This window comes from Penicillium psychrofluorescens (assembly GCF_964197705.1).
Source record: "Penicillium psychrofluorescens genome assembly, chromosome: 1".
Taxonomy (NCBI): domain Eukaryota; kingdom Fungi; phylum Ascomycota; class Eurotiomycetes; order Eurotiales; family Aspergillaceae; genus Penicillium; species Penicillium psychrofluorescens.
This window is the reverse complement of record NC_133439.1, coordinates 5,532,746-5,547,946: the sequence shown is the minus strand read 5'-3', so window position 1 is coordinate 5,547,946 and position 15,201 is coordinate 5,532,746. Positions and strand designations below refer to the sequence as shown.

The window sequence follows — 15,201 nt, the reverse complement described above, 5'->3', positions numbered from 1 at the left end:
AGCTCGAGGGCCGGGGGGTTTGTTTTCGCCCGGCGATCGGCATGGAGAAGCATCGTGCTGGGTATAGTGAGCATTTGCCAGTCCACTCAATCTCGTCGCGACCATGGACTGACCCGCTCCCTTGACTTGCTGATCGCGGGCCAAACGGGCGCATTGTTAGAGCCGGACCTGACAGGGAAGCAGCTTTTCGAGATACAAATGCGGTGAGACAGGGTCCAGGAATCCACTCGGCCCCCGGACAGCGCCAACTTCGCTTACCCTTAGGCGTTCGGCACAGTGCAATCTCTATTGTTCGTTGCGGGGAGGAGCTGCCTACGGGGATTTCAACACAGTGGGGCTGAAAACGACATCCTCTTAACACGAGTCGGCTAACAAGTTCTGCTACTGGTTTTTCATTGCAGCTCTGACCATGGAACGCACTCTCTAGTCTTGCAAACTGGCGTTCATCTGTTTATATTACCCCTGAACGCCCCACCCCACGCCATCTCGAACTGGACCCTGCCGCCTCCCCAGGGGCGCGCAGGCAGCGTCCCCGCCCAAAGTGCCGAACAATAAAATTAATTTGGTGGACCCTAGGGCTTGGATCGCTAACCATGCTAGCAAACTTTCCGGAAGGGTTTATTCTTTCAGCAGCATGTGAACTGGAGAGAAAATCAACAGGAACCGCGAACTTAGGGCTTCTCCCTAGCGCACAGATCGACAGGGGGCGGGGTTTGCCGGTTGCCTCGATTTAGTTCGAGAACGAACGAGAATCGAGTACGATTCATGTCGTGGATAGTTTATTGCTGTTTATTGTTGACTCTCCAGTAACAACAATATGATCCCCATGCGAGCTACGATAATAATCTTCAAATCTCAACCCGTTTGATCACTGATACCCGTTGTGAGTACGGAGTAAATAGCGACGTTAGGCAAAATGCGCCCGCCTGCCTCTTGGAGTAGTGAGGTCGCTTAGAGTTTTCTGCAAGGTCTCCCGTCAGACCTTCATAGTTTGTACCTGGCCGATCCTCATAATCTTTACCGTTGCGTCCCATGGTCACGGAGACCAATCAAGCTCCGTCCATAATGATAACTTTGCAAGTCTTTTTCTCCATCCCGGCTCTGCCCCAGAGGTCGTGAGGGATGACTTGTGACGGGATGCCTTTTTCGTATTATGGTGGTGGGGGAAAGGCTGGTGGATCCTTCGCGGGGTCTCTAATCCCTGTCCGTATCCTGATGTTGGTCCAAGAAATGATCAACATCTTGCCCCGTGAGATGTAGTCTTTACATTAGCGCATTTTTCACGTCATAAGGACTTCCTTCAGATGTGTAATCGATCGGTTGAACTGCGGGTGCTTGCATGTGGATGCGATGATGAGAATAACACGTGTGTAACAATCGCTTAACCTCGTTGCATCCTTTGCCCCGGTGCGTGGGGCCAGGTACAGCCCGCTCGCGATGCTACTCTATGACAGCGACAAATATCCAAATTCCTAGCGAACGGTCGCAGGGCAATCCAATGCGAGGCATGAAAGCTTTGAGGCTCCATTTTCCATCCCACTTTGGGCAACACAAAGGTGGACGCGAGCTCCGTGGACTGCGCCTGGCGTGCCCTGTCGATCCTTGTCTCGGTAAGTGAAGACGGCCGGCCCTCCGACTCAAATTTTTGCAGATGATCTGTGGGTCTGCACCTGCCATGAGTAGTGCTATTGCTTTGTACTCCGTAGCTCTTCGAATAACACTAACGCCACAAGCATGCTAAACGAAGATCATTGGATTTAATATTGGGCTGTTGATGCTCTAAATCAACGCCAGGACCAGATATCATTCACTGCTTGATCGATTGGCTTAAATGCACTTACAGCTGTTCCCCACCACAGTGCCATCGCAGGCGGCAATTTGCATCGAAGATCGTACTCCTTAGATCTTGCTAATTCATCGGGCGTGTAGGTGCCGTTGTCGAGATTCTCTTTACCGACTCAGTATTCAATGTCAAGGAAGATATCAATTCACGACATTGATATACACGCCCAAATGTTCTATTTGTGTTTCTGGATTTTGACTAGTCCCATTGAATATGGGTCGAGTTTGTTGATGTGTTTATTGACTTTATTTGCCAAAGGAAAAAGGTGAGTTGAGATGCGTTAAAAGGGTGATCAACTCCACTCACTTGATTGTTCCTAGTGCTAACGGTGATCAAATTGAATAGCTCGATCATCCCTTCTAGGGTATAAATGATGTGCTACGGAGGCAGCAAAATGATATGTTCGCCAAAGCCTGTCTAGCAAGTACATGGTCCTGTGGTTCCAACATCCCCAGACCAAGAAGACTACTGAATTGATAATCTGCAACAGAATTATCTGTTGACAAATATCATACAAGCTTGAGACGCGAGACGGACATCTGCATGCCAAACGCTTTTCAAATCTTCGATTTGCTAACCTTGGACTGTGATTTACTTTCATCTGCACTACTTCCCCAAACAAGCACTCTCTGTCTCTTGGAACTTTGACATGATTTCCGCCACTCTCTGTAAGGGCAGAGCCTCGACAGTGTGATTTTGGTTTCCCGTCATTGTCTCTGCCATGCAAAGGGCATTATAGATGGCTTCCTCTGTGGCATCTGCAGCCGCTTCAATCAACCCATTGATCGACTGGTCGTCAATGAAGCGCATGTCCAACTCCCTAGGTTTGAAACGATCGACCTGGCCCTTGTCGGTTTGGACTGGAATTGAATTGCCTGTCGAGAAGGCAAGAAAGATGTCTCCGGATGGGTTATGGCCATAACCGCCCACGCGAGCAAGTCCGACTGTGGCTCGCTTCGCGAGACGTTGAAGTTGGGTGGGATGGAGCGGGGCATCGGTCGCCAGGATGATAATGATTGAACCGTCCTTTTTATCTTTGGCAGCGTCATACTCGGCTTTTCTTGCTGCCGAAGCCGCATCTTTCTCTGCTTCTGCTGCAAGGATCCGCCCAACTGGGATTCCGCACATATGAAAGTCTCCCATTCGCCCGTAGTTGGCCTGCACGAGAGCTCCGATGGTGTATGATTTACCGTCGAGGCCGGGGACTACTCGGCTGCTTGTTCCTGTCCCCCCCTTGAACCCTTGACACAGCATGCCCGTGCCGCCGCCAACATTGCCTTCCGGGACTGGGTCACTCGAGGCTTCTGTCAAACTGTGAACCACATGGTCTGGTGTCACGGCAAACTTGCTAACATCATTGAGGTGGCCATCGAATGTCTCTGTGACCACAGGGAGTAGAAACCAGTCTACTCCGGACTCCCCCTGTCCGTAATGTTGAATGGCATATTTGTAGATTCCGGTGTAGCAGGCACCAACAGAAAAGCTGTTGGTGAGAAGGATGGGTGAGTGCAGGAGACCTGTTTCTTCAATCCAATGGGTGCCAGTCATCTCACCCGAGCCATTGAAACGGAAGATACCCGCAGTGCAAGCTTGGCGGAACCAGTCTTTTCGCGGCACAATTGCTGTGAGGCCTGTGTTGATGGATGCGCCATCTCGGATGGTCGTGGTTTGGACCATCACACCCTCCACGTCTGTGATGCCATTCTTGGGGCCAGTTTTCCATTTACCAAGGTTCGCACCCGGAACGACATCTCGAAAGCGTCCTCGGGGCGAACTCGACTGTGATGTCGTCAAGGCCATCCTGCTTGTTTCGAATATACAAAGGACTGTTGAGACAAAGTTGCTGACAGCTTCGAATATCTATTTCTCGGACCGGGGTGACTCATGAAGCGGGGCTACTGTGCCTGGTCCAAATTGGGTTGGTGCAACGGGCACAGGCCATACCGAAGGTGCCATGGTTCCTCTCGATAACTGTACTATCATCATGGATATTGTTCATATCTGGAATGAGAATATCTTGTTGGAATGAGAATATCTTGTTGGTTTGGTTGAGTCGTGGCAGGTGGTCTCGGATCCGAGCCGAGTGTATGCTCATTTCTATTCTGGTCACTTGGTTTCCGGAATGGAATTTTTTCGAATCCTTTGGCCTGCATGACGGCTGGCTCTGCTGTTATCTCCTCATCTCGGAAGCACCGTGAAAACAGTCCAACGAACCGTGCCAGGCGGATCGACAATCACAGCCACCGTGTGGCAAAATAACGTGGCGCAGTCTGGATGGAGCCACGAAGGATGAAGTGCAGTGTGGCTAAGAGATCAGACCAGGTTGTATCCCCCCGACAATAGCCGGTCGCCGGTTTTGCTATTCCTTCATGACCATCCATCTGGCGCGCCTATCTTCTTCGACACACTCCCGAACTAACCCCTTGCGCCGACCATGTGACCGAACTCGTCTGCATGACAAAAGAGCCCGTGGAGAGCCACAAAAGAACCCTGTACAGTATTCTGTATGTAAGTAATGACGGTGGCGCCGGGGGAAAATCTGGTAGATGACGGTGCGTTCGCCCTTCAGCCCAATCGCAGATCGTAGCAGGGATTGTTCAGCTTTAGTGCGTCGGCCGGACTCGGTTGCCGTCAGCGAATCCGATGGCTGAAGCGGCCCAAGACCAACGGTGCCCCACGTCTGCTTGACCCTCCATCAGCTGAGGTCGAGTCCTTAGCGGCAGTTGATACGTCGGAAAGACATGTTCTCCTGTAATTTTTCTTTTCTTTTTGCGAGTTTCTTTCGAGAACGTTGTGGTGGTGGAAATGCACGTTTGTGTACTGTGCAGGGCTAGTTAACTCTCCGTCACGGCTTACTCGGAGTGCACACGAGGCGATCTGCGAGACCGGGATGTCTGCGATCTGGACCGTACAGGCTTTCCCTTTTCGGGCATTGTACATGACGGTAGAACACTGGGGTGCAGCATCCCGCCCAGTGGGATCGACTCGTCGGATCGGAGATGCCAGCTGAGGGCGACTCCTTTTGCGATGCAGCCAGGAGTGCGGATCATTGGGGCTGAGCAAGTTTGGTTCTGCAGACGCCGACGGTCCTGGCCAAATGGATGCACAACGCGCGGTCCCAGGTGAGACCGGGAGACGGTTGCGAAATTCGGATGAAACGGGTGTAGAATTCCTTGTTTCAACACCCGCTCGGGGAGTGGCGAGGCCGCAAAGGTGCAGATCGGGGAGTCCGAGAGTGGCCATTACTTACTTGTACCGTACGCCGGGTACACTTCAGAAATGGAAGGACTCCATCGGCCTGCATGATACGAAAGTCTTAATGCCGTGGGCTATTATTGTAGGGAGAGAAAACTCGAAGTGGGGAGATCCTAGGCATCCGCCCTGGGATTCTTATTATTCTTGGTTTCGTCCTTCTTTCACCTTTTCCTTATCCATGAACTTCATGTCCTCTCCTTATTGACAGTTTCCTTTTTCTTTTCTCTTTATTCTCTTCTTTCTACCGCGCATTCGCCCGCACATTAATAGAAATCCCCCGCCACTGCGATCCCCCCAACAACAACTGACTATACCAAGAGTGATGCGACATCTCTAATTCTTCCAACAACGACAACCTGGATCACCGTGTGGGCGAATGTCGCCTTTTATGATTTGCTTTCTACATTCTTCATTCTTTTATATATCTGCAGACGCTGGTCGTGTCACCTATTGCACAGAGTCATAATGCCTACAGTCTTACTGCCCTCGTCGGCCGCCGCATTTGCGCCGCGGTCGTCGCCCAATGTCGTGCTGAACCGGAAGGTCGTGCCATGGCTGACAGCAACCTTGAAACGAGTCAACCGAGTCAAACGCCCCCTGAACAACGTCACGCAGCACACCCGATGCCTGACCGAGACGCTATCGTCAACCAACGCCATCTGGACATTATGTTCCATGATGTTTTCCAAAGCCCCCGAGACGGAGCTGCGCAGAGATGAGAACCCACTAGTCGAAGGGCTCTTCAACTTCCAGATGATCCACATCGAAGCCTATGTGGTACATGTCGACATGGTTTCGCGGAATGAAGTAGCATTCAAATTGACGCCGGAGACGATCGAGGCCCTAGTGGATTATCACAAAGATATCTACTCGGTCGACGTCGTCGCCAAGACGTGGGACTGGTCAGGCAAGCAGGCGCAGCTGAAGAAACTGCAAGAGGAGTTCGTGCAGGCCGCCAACAGGTTCGTGTATCGCGCCAACGCCGAGGCGCTGGAAGGCCTGGAGGAGGACGGCGCCGGGGAGCTACTGTGTGGCCGCAGCGAGGAGGCCAAGGCGGCGATCAGCAGTTTGTTTGTACCGCTGCTTCCTCCTCCGCCACCGGTGGTGGATGTCATGCGCCCGGTGCCTCTCCTGCCCAGCTCGAGCGGTCCCGAAACCTGGTGGCCGAGCGCAATGTCCCAGCCCGCCGAGTCGTGGAAAGTACTGCCGCCCAGCCCAACCCCGGCCAGCGATGATTCTAATGCGAATCTGTGGGCCAGTATCAGTTTCAGTGATGCCCAGCTGCCTTCGCCGACCCCGTCCTACAGTCAACCTTTCACCACCTCCTACGCCCCCTTCGACAGCATGGCAGCTACATCCGCCGCGCTCGCGACGCTTCCACTCCCCAGCATGCTGGTGCAGCCCTGCGCCACCGCAGCGAACATGGGTTTCGGCTTCGGCTGGAACCAATACCAGGAATGCGCCCTGCCCTACGGCGTGATCATGTAACGCACCGCTCTACGCAGTCCGACTCCTCCGTGATCTCGATGTGCCTCGCAGCTTGTCCTCTCTCTCTCTCTCTCTCTCTCTCTCTCTCTCTCTCCACGCGCCCGCTTTCCGGCATTGCGGCATCTCGAACCATTGGCATTTACTTGACGGCGTTACTTGATTTTGACTCTGTGCATCCGTGATACTCCATCCCGCGATTTGCATTTATACCCAGAAATAATTTCCGAGACGGCATCTGCTTCCTTTTTATTTCTTTTATCGTCTTTTTCTTTTCAGCCAGCGTCAGCGTTTGATTTTGCTTTACTTTTTCATTTCTTGCATCAAGAAGCGGCAGGTCGGCTTTGTCTCCTATTCTCTGTCTCTTTGTCTTTGTTTTTTCTTTCGCGCATATATCTCATGAAGACCCGGTCAGCCTCGCGGCATGGGATATGAATTTGGATGTGGAATGTCCAACATTATGCGTTCCTTTCTTGGAGTCGTGGTTCGACAGAGACGGGAACAGAAGGAACAAGTCGCTGAACTGGGTTCCGGCACTTGTCACCCTTTCTCTTCCCTCCATCGAGGATCATCCTTCTGGTACAGGATACCAGACTGGCAATTCTCCTCCCCCTGGATATTGGGGAGAGATATTGAGGGTCTATCTACACGACGGTGTGGTTCCCATCTGACATCTGGAATGTCTGGATGGACCGTGCTACTTTTTCGAGTCGTCTATGGTCTATGAAGATGAATGATCCTGCAACTTGGATGAGAACACGCCTTAACTAACGGGCCTCGTCAGTCTGAGCCGTTAACCCGCCTGTGGCGGAGGCCAGCCGCATGAAGGGGTGGGATGCTGAGGAATAACAACCCCCTCGATGGGTCTGTGACCCGGGTGTTTTCGTCAAATCCTGCCTCGGTTTGCAACGAGTGTTACGAGTGAGGAGCGTTCATCCCACTTCGCTACGATCTCGTCGGAATATGGCTGTAGGTGGCATGTTAGGCTCATCCCCTAGAGTCCAGGTTGGCCCTGGACAAGCTCGGTTTGTCGGGAACTCTTCCACAGGTTGGAAGGGTTGTTTTTATGTTTTTTTTTGTCTCCCCGACACCGAGAAACGGATGCTTGGATCCTTACATTCTTTTGAATCTCTTTTTTTTCTGCCGTCGATGGGTCTGTGTCCCTCGCGCTTCCATTCTGTCCTCCTGTTTATTTCCTGTCAGTACAACATGTATCCAATCTCTCTGTATGTCTTCTTTTTAGCCTAGTTATGAAAGATGCATACATACAAGCCCGACCCTGTTTTCGTGTATTGAATTGTAGTCCAACCCGGTTGTATAGATGGTACGTGCCGACCATGACGTCAATCACCGAGCGCCAAGGAGCCGGATTCCATCGTCATAATCGCCCACGGGGTAGTTTCAACCTTGGACCTAACTAGAATTCCGCAGCGGTACATATTCATCCATGCAAATCAAGTGTTGTATCTGTTCACATTCCCTGTCCATTCCAAGGCCTTAATCGCAAAACTTCTTCATGGCCGACCTCCACGACGCCCTCTCGTGTCTACAGCCGACTACATGGGACGCGGTCCCGCAATCGCCGAACGGGCTCCGCGAATATGTCCGTGATATGTTCAAGAAGAGCCGATTAATCGCCGAGTCGCTTCCGGATCCTCCGCCTTATGAGAATCACGATGCTCACAACGGCGGACAGCCAGACACCCCGCATGTGGTCCCTTCCTCTGCACGGATAGCCGAAACAGATCCAGAGATCACCACACTCCAAAAGCAATGGGGAAAGCCGATCAAGATGGGTGGACCAAAGGACAATCCACTTGGGGTGCATGTGTATAAGCTGGCCGGCGGTGACGGTGGTGGACATTGGTTCGGGAGGCGCAGTGTGCACGAGGGACTTCCATTTGTACGGTGGCGGGACAAGCTCTCGACGGAGTTTGACGAGACACTAAAGGTAAACCAAGAAAAGATGTCCAAGGGCGAGACGCCGGACAAGTGTATTCGGGGCATCGGCGCTGAGAACAAAGTCGAGATCATCGAGGTCACCGATGAGGATGGTTCTACACTGGGAACAGTCACAGTCTATCATGTCTCTGCACAGTTTCCAAAACCCACGGCACCGCGCGACTTTGTGGCGCTGGTAATCACGTCGGACGTTGGATTGAAGGTTGGCGGGACGAAGCAGCCTGGCCGAAGCTGGATGATGATCTCCAAGCCGTGTGAGCATCCGGATGTACCGCATAAAAATGGTTATACCCGGGGCGAATACGAGTCTGTGGAACTAATCCGCGAGATTCCCGTGGACAAGACGAGCAGTGAAAGCAACACGCCAAAAGGCACAGGGGGCGCTACTTCTAATTCACAACATCCGGATCTATCAACAGACCCTAGTCTCGAAAATGAGGACGCTGAATCGAATCCAGTCGAGTGGATAATGGTGACTAGGAGTGACCCAGGAGGCAATATTCCACGCTGGATGGTGGACAAGGGCACACCGAGAAGCGTGGAAGCAGATGCCGCCAAGTTTGTCAATTGGGCTGTCCAAGAAGACAAACCACAGAAGAAGGCTCGCTCACAGGCCAGTTCTTTGCAGTCCTCAAATCGAGTCTCTAAAACAGGGGAAACCGACGAACAGGAATCTAGTGAGGACGAAGATTCGGACACCGAATCGACCGACACAGACATCCAGGATGTGCACCACGGCCTCATTGCCAGCATCGGAAGCCTTATCAACAGCGGTGTGGAGCGATTTGCACCACAAGCGGTGTTGGATTACATCCCACATCACCAGGAATCACCGCAGCATCTCCCCGAGGCGGTGCAGGTCTCCCAGAGTCCTTCCAACCTACATTCCCCCACAGATCCAGTAAACAACACCGAGTCACAGGTCGAGCCAGACCATGCCTCCCAATCCTCTGGAGTGGCCGCGCCCACAGCCGAAGAGATAGCGCAGCACTCTCCCGCAGAAATAATACAGGCAAGCACGACCAGCAAACCCACGCACAACGAAAAGGAATTAGCGAAGTTGGCACTTCGCAAACGCGAGGTCCAGGCTAAGCTCGACACCGTGCGTTCCGAGCTCGACAAGATGAATATCCCGCCCCAGCACAGCCTCTCATCTGCACTACCGAGCAAGGTCCTCAACAACGGGATGGATAGTGACAGCAGCGCGGTAATCAAACAAGCTGCCGAGAAGCGCTCTTCAACGCCCGCTAGTTCCCATAGTCAGCGCGGAAGGAGCAACAGCGACGGCCAGTCATCCACACAGACGCCCAAACGGGACCAGACGCCAGAAACGCCGGCGCATATGCAGAAGGCAGCAACACAGCTTTCCAATGAGGAAGCCAAACTGCTGAAGCAGATTGGCAAGATTGAAGCCAGTCAGCTCAAAATCGCAACTAAAATCGAAGCGCGCCGCCGGAAGGAAACTGAACGTTCTGAAAAGAGCAAATCTCGGTCAGAGACTGAGACCCTCCGGCGTGAGGTGGAGGATTTGCACAAAGAGGTCGCAAAACTGCGCGATGAGCGCAAGAAATGGGTGGATTTGGTTGCGTCGTTGCAGGCTGAGAATACGAAGCTGACTGCTGCGGAGGAAAGCAAGGGAACGAGTGCTTCATAGTCTGGTTTTAAAGTCGATGATACAATGTTCGCAGTACATACATGTGAATACGTTCCCAATACATAGTCAATGGGCTGATTTAACAAGCCATGGATATGGTTCAAGCAGTTTCTGCTGTCTATACAACCAGGTGCGGTAGGCACCTATGAACTTCAATCGACATATCGTGCAGATTGCCAACATTATCATTGCACATACATAGCTACAAATAACATTCGCTGGCTCCGCCCCGCTAGCGCCCCCCTCGCTAGCGCGACACATCTCCGCTTCCGGTGTCGTGTGGGTATCATATCGAGTAGTTTGGGCAAATATCTCTTCCAGCCTAGCACGTCTCGCAGGAAAAACGTGTCGGAACAACCCTTGGGAAGCGTGGTGTGTTATCCCGTAATTGGCTGATCTCAGAGGACCATTGTCGGAACAGAGGTGCTCTGTTGTATCGAGCGAATAGAAAAGACTTGCTAGGATCAAACGGAGTTGCAAGTCCTCTATGAAAGAAAGTGGGAGTGTTGAGAAAGAATCCGTACGCGAAGCGAATTAATCTTGTGTCTATAAAATAAGCAAGAAAATCGTCAGCCACCCGCAGTCACCAGTAGTCAAGCCCTCCACGGCTATCGGGCACCGAGACACATACCACAGGAGGATTCCCAGCCCCTCGAACCATCTTCTCCAACATCATTGCGCGAACCTTCTCCTTAGGCTCGCCCATGCCGACGGCCATGTAGGAGAGCAGCGGTGGGTGGCCGACATACGACGAGTAACTGTCGCGGAGGATGTTGGACGTCCATTCGTACTTGGTGGTGTCGGCGTGGCCAGTACCAACATGACGGGCCTGCAGAGCCTCGAGGTTCTGGAGAGTGCGAAGTTTATCGGCCATTGCGGGAATGTGAAGAGGAAAAAGCGAAAGCGTAGGTGTTGCTGATGGGAAAGAAAAAGAAAGGAACGGAAGGAAGGGTTTGGGTGAAGTTGCGACGGGACTCTTGATCACGTGGTCCGATACAATATTTTCGGGCAGACCCCAATGGGCCTCATTTCATACCTCAATACCTCAAGATTTCAATGTCTGGCCATTCGTCTCTATCCTCTCTACCATCCCGCATAGCTTCACTGGTCCATGCTCACTTCGATGCACTACCCAAACGCAGCAAGCCCACCATCTTCCCCGATGGATCTCGAGAGTGGATCCCAATGACGGGCATTGTGGCCGTTAAGGGTGTGTAAATATTTCCCTTTTTTGTCTCAGGATTGGATAATAATATGATACCAAAGGAGCAAATACGCCTGCCGAGACATTAACTTGCATTGCCGTCACGTAGGTCTCGCTCTGAACCTCCAAGAGGAAAAACTGACAATCTTTTCAGGAGCGGAGCCAAGTGCTTGCCAGCATCTCTCATCCCCAAGTGTCGGGGTCTCGTACTGCATGATTTCCATGCAGAAATATTGGCCCTACGGGCTTTCAACTACTGGCTCCTGACGGAATGCCGCAGTGTCTTGGTTCAAGAAGAACATGAGACATTGAAGTATGCTCCAAATGCCAATATGACGATGCCGGGCTCTCCATTCATTCGAAGAAGGGCAAATGATGCACCTGAACACGACATTACATGGCCTCCGTTTGAGATTCAGCCTGATGTCAGGGTGTACATGTACTGCACATGTGCACCATGCGGCGACGCAAGCATGGAGCTCTGCATGGCGGCCCAAGAAGACGCAACGCCGTGGGAGGTTCGCCGGCCAGATCCAGAGATAGGAGATGGCCTTCTTGACGGCCGAGCACATTTCTCTCTCCTCGGTGTGGTCCGTCGAAAGCCTTCCCGCATGGACGCTGAGTCCACAAGGAGCAAATCTTGCTCTGATAAACTCGCACTTCGACAGGTATCATCACTGCTCTCCTGGGAGACTAGTACACTCGTCGCGCCTACCGAAAATGCCTATCTTGCTGGGCTTATACTACCTGAAGACGAGATTAGTCGGGTTGCCTGCGACAGATCCTTCGGAGAAACCGGTCGAATGCAGGCTCTCGTGGGACGAACATGGCCCGAGACTCCTGGTTCGGTTACTGCGCTGTATCAATTTCGTCCATTCGAGGTTCTTTCAGTGCCAGAAGAAGAGATCAATGTATTGTGGCGTTTTGCAAAACCGAAATCAAGAATGACAGACGAAGAGAATACCGCAATTTCCAAGAAATGCAAACCGAGTAACACGTGCGCAATATGGACATCTGCGCCATCATACTCTCATCCATGCGCCACCATTCTCGGCACCGGTATCAAAACATTGCCAACCTTGTGCCGGTCAAAGACAGGTCTATATGAGACCATTATCAACGGAGTGAAACAAGGGAACAAGGCAACCACGCCGCTTCCACGCGGAGCATCATGTCTGTCCCGAGCCGAGATTTGGGCTCTTGTCCGAGAGATTGTTCAGTGGCCAGCCTCTCATAGTTGCCAAGATGATTTGCTAGAACAGGAGCCATCTCCTGGATTGTCAAAAGGGGTTGGTTTGCCGAACCTCTCATTTATGCAACGATGTACCGATGAAGTTATGACATATCGGGATGTCAAACGCGCTGGAAGCGACTTGGCCGATCCGCTGCGAGTCCGGCAGCAAGCTATATGGGATACTAAACAAATTCTCAAAGGCTGGATATCCAATGCGGGGGATGAGAGCTGGGGCTTGGACGCGCTAGAGGATCCTAAAAGGAGAAAATGCTGAATCACCTCCACGTTACGGCTCACTATTGTTTCAGTATATTAAACTTCGAAGAGTATGGACAGGCTCCGCAGTATCCCATGATTCTGGAAATCCGCATTTCTGTCGTGGACGAACATCCTTACACCTCAGCTCGCAAGCCAGGATCCTCATTTTCTATCAAGGGAAAACTATTCTCTCGGTAGCCATCATTTTTTCGAAACTTGTATGTTTACGTGGCTATTTATTGGTGCAGCTGGTCTACGGGCTTTGACAGCGGATTGGATGGCTTGTGGCACAATTCGGGATTGTTCGATTTGAACCCATAGGACTCAGAAGAGCCGGGAGGACATTTGGACATAAATGAAGCCCCTCATCGGCTTTTTACGAACCTACTATCCCGTGTTGTAGCTTTGAATCTATCCTGGCGGAATACGCTGTGTACCAATAATGATGGATGGGCAGTCTTCTCTGGTGGAGAATAAGCTTAAATATCCAGTACCAGAAAATGGCACTAAACCTTTGGTTGATCAATCATCCACATTGAATTTGCTAAATGAATTTAGATCGCTCGGCTGCTGTCCGCAACCGCGGACCTTATTACACCACCGTCGCTCCGTGGAAAGGGTTTTGGTAATTTCTGTGAATAATCACGGTCCCCACTGGCTAAGGGTCCACCCTAGCAGTCGGGATAAATTGGAGGATGCTCGCCATCGCATCAGCGTAGTGGACCGGTCTTCACTTTCTTGGCACATAGCTGCCTAGGCCTTGGCTTGTGACGGCTGTGGCCGAGCCCTAATCGCACCCAGGAACTGACGGCTTCGTCAGAATTCAACCAGGCATCTTCCCAGATTCTGAACTTACTCGTTTTCATTCCTTTACACAACCCTTCGCAATGACAATCCAGGATCATCATGGGAAACGCTCCGCTCTTTTCCAGCCTCTTACCATCGCCAATGGCTCGATAACTCTTCGTCATCGCGTAATTCATGCGCCATTGACCCGCAATCGCGGAGTGCCAATGAACCCAATCAGTACTCCTGAGCACCCCAATTGTGTTTGGATCCCTGGAGATCTTGTTGTAGAGTATTATGCTCAGCGTGCTACCGAGGGAGGTTTGATCATTTCGGAAGGTGTTCCGCCATCTCTGGAGGTATGTATTCCCCTTTGGGCTCCCTCCCCAAAACAACATTGTTTTTCTCCTCTATTTTTTCTGGCTATTGTTCATCAGTGAACTCTATTTTAACATTTTATTTCTACCAGAGCAATGGTATGCCCGGAGTACCTGGTCTTTTTACCCCCGAGCAAGCCGAGGGTTGGAAGAAGGTCGTGAACGCAGTGCATGTCAAAGGAGGCGTTATATACTGTCAACTATGGCACACTGGCCGAGCCACGATCCCACAAATGACAGGCTCACCTGCAGTCTGTCCCTCGGCAAGTGTCTGGGACTCTCCCACCGAATGCTACTCGCACCCACCTGTGGGCTCCACCAAGCCCGTTCTATACGCGAACCACCCGCCCATCGAAATGTCCGTAGAGCATATCAAGCAGACCATCCGTGATTACTGTACCAGTGCCCAGATAGCTATGGAAATTGGTTTCGATGGTGTGGAAATCCATGCTGGCAATGGATACCTCCCGGAGCAGTTCCTTAGCTCTAACGTCAACAAGCGCGTAGATAGTTACGGTGGCACACCTGAAAAACGCTGTCAATTTGTGTTTGAGTTGATGGATGCGCTGGCTAAAACTATCGGCGAACAGAACCTTTCGATTCGACTCTCGCCATTTGGTCTGTTTAACCAGGCTCGTGGAGAACAGCGGGTTGAGACCTGGACTTACTTGTGTGAGGGCCTGAAGAAGGACCACCCGACCTTGTCGTATGTCAGCTTTATCGAGCCGGTATGTTTTTGTCTCTATCATTATTTGTCTATTGCTGACTGCTCCAGCGATTTGAGCAAATTTTTGGCGTCGAAGAGAAAGACAAGTTCCTCCAAAGCTGGGGCCTGCAAGGTGTCACCCTTGATCGATTCCGTGATATCTTTGGAGATACTCCTTTCTTCTCGGCTGGTGGCTGGGACGACACAAATTCTTGGGGAGTTGTGGAGTCCGGCAAGTACGATGCTCTCTTGTATGGCCGGTTATTTATCAGCAACCCGGACCTGGTGTATAGGCTTGGGGAAAGGCTTTCGCTGGCATCCTATGATCGTAGCCGCTTCTATGGGCCGTTCGAGGATAATGCTTTCCATTATACTGATTATCCCACTGCGAAATAAGAAGAGATCGGCTCAACTGATTATTACTACGGCACTAAGTC

At 51.6% G+C, this 15,201-nt stretch overlaps 5 protein-coding genes across 5 annotated transcripts; 3 read left to right on the top strand and 2 right to left on the bottom strand.

Moving 5' to 3' along the window:
- Positions 1-2,449: 2,449 nt before the first annotated feature.
- Positions 2,450-3,643, bottom strand: PFLUO_LOCUS2110 (uncharacterized protein; the record flags this gene model as incomplete). The annotated part of the gene is made up of 1 exon (XM_073779216.1): positions 2,450-3,643. The coding sequence occupies one exon, from the start codon at positions 3,641-3,643 to the stop codon at positions 2,450-2,452; it is 1,194 nt and encodes a 397-aa protein (XP_073636193.1).
- Positions 3,644-5,563: 1,920 nt separating this feature from the next.
- On the top strand, positions 5,564-6,586 carry PFLUO_LOCUS2109 (uncharacterized protein; the record flags this gene model as incomplete). The annotated part of the gene is made up of 1 exon (XM_073779215.1): positions 5,564-6,586. The coding sequence occupies one exon, from the start codon at positions 5,564-5,566 to the stop codon at positions 6,584-6,586; it is 1,023 nt and encodes a 340-aa protein (XP_073636192.1).
- Positions 6,587-8,099: 1,513 nt separating this feature from the next.
- On the top strand, positions 8,100-10,199 carry PFLUO_LOCUS2108 (uncharacterized protein; the record flags this gene model as incomplete). The annotated part of the gene is made up of 1 exon (XM_073779214.1): positions 8,100-10,199. The coding sequence occupies one exon, from the start codon at positions 8,100-8,102 to the stop codon at positions 10,197-10,199; it is 2,100 nt and encodes a 699-aa protein (XP_073636191.1).
- A 534-nt stretch (positions 10,200-10,733) lies between these two features.
- On the bottom strand, positions 10,734-11,073 carry PFLUO_LOCUS2107 (uncharacterized protein; the record flags this gene model as incomplete). Its single annotated transcript, XM_073779213.1, has 2 exons — positions 10,734-10,745; positions 10,831-11,073. The coding sequence occupies 2 exons, from the start codon at positions 11,071-11,073 to the stop codon at positions 10,734-10,736; spliced, it is 255 nt and encodes an 84-aa protein (XP_073636190.1).
- Positions 11,074-14,291: 3,218 nt separating this feature from the next.
- PFLUO_LOCUS2106 (uncharacterized protein) lies at positions 14,292-15,160 on the top strand (the record flags this gene model as incomplete). Its single annotated transcript, XM_073779212.1, has 2 exons — positions 14,292-14,786; positions 14,834-15,160. 2 exons carry the CDS (start codon positions 14,292-14,294, stop codon positions 15,158-15,160), a joined length of 822 nt encoding a protein of 273 aa, XP_073636189.1.
- Between the last annotated feature and the right edge of the window lie 41 nt (positions 15,161-15,201).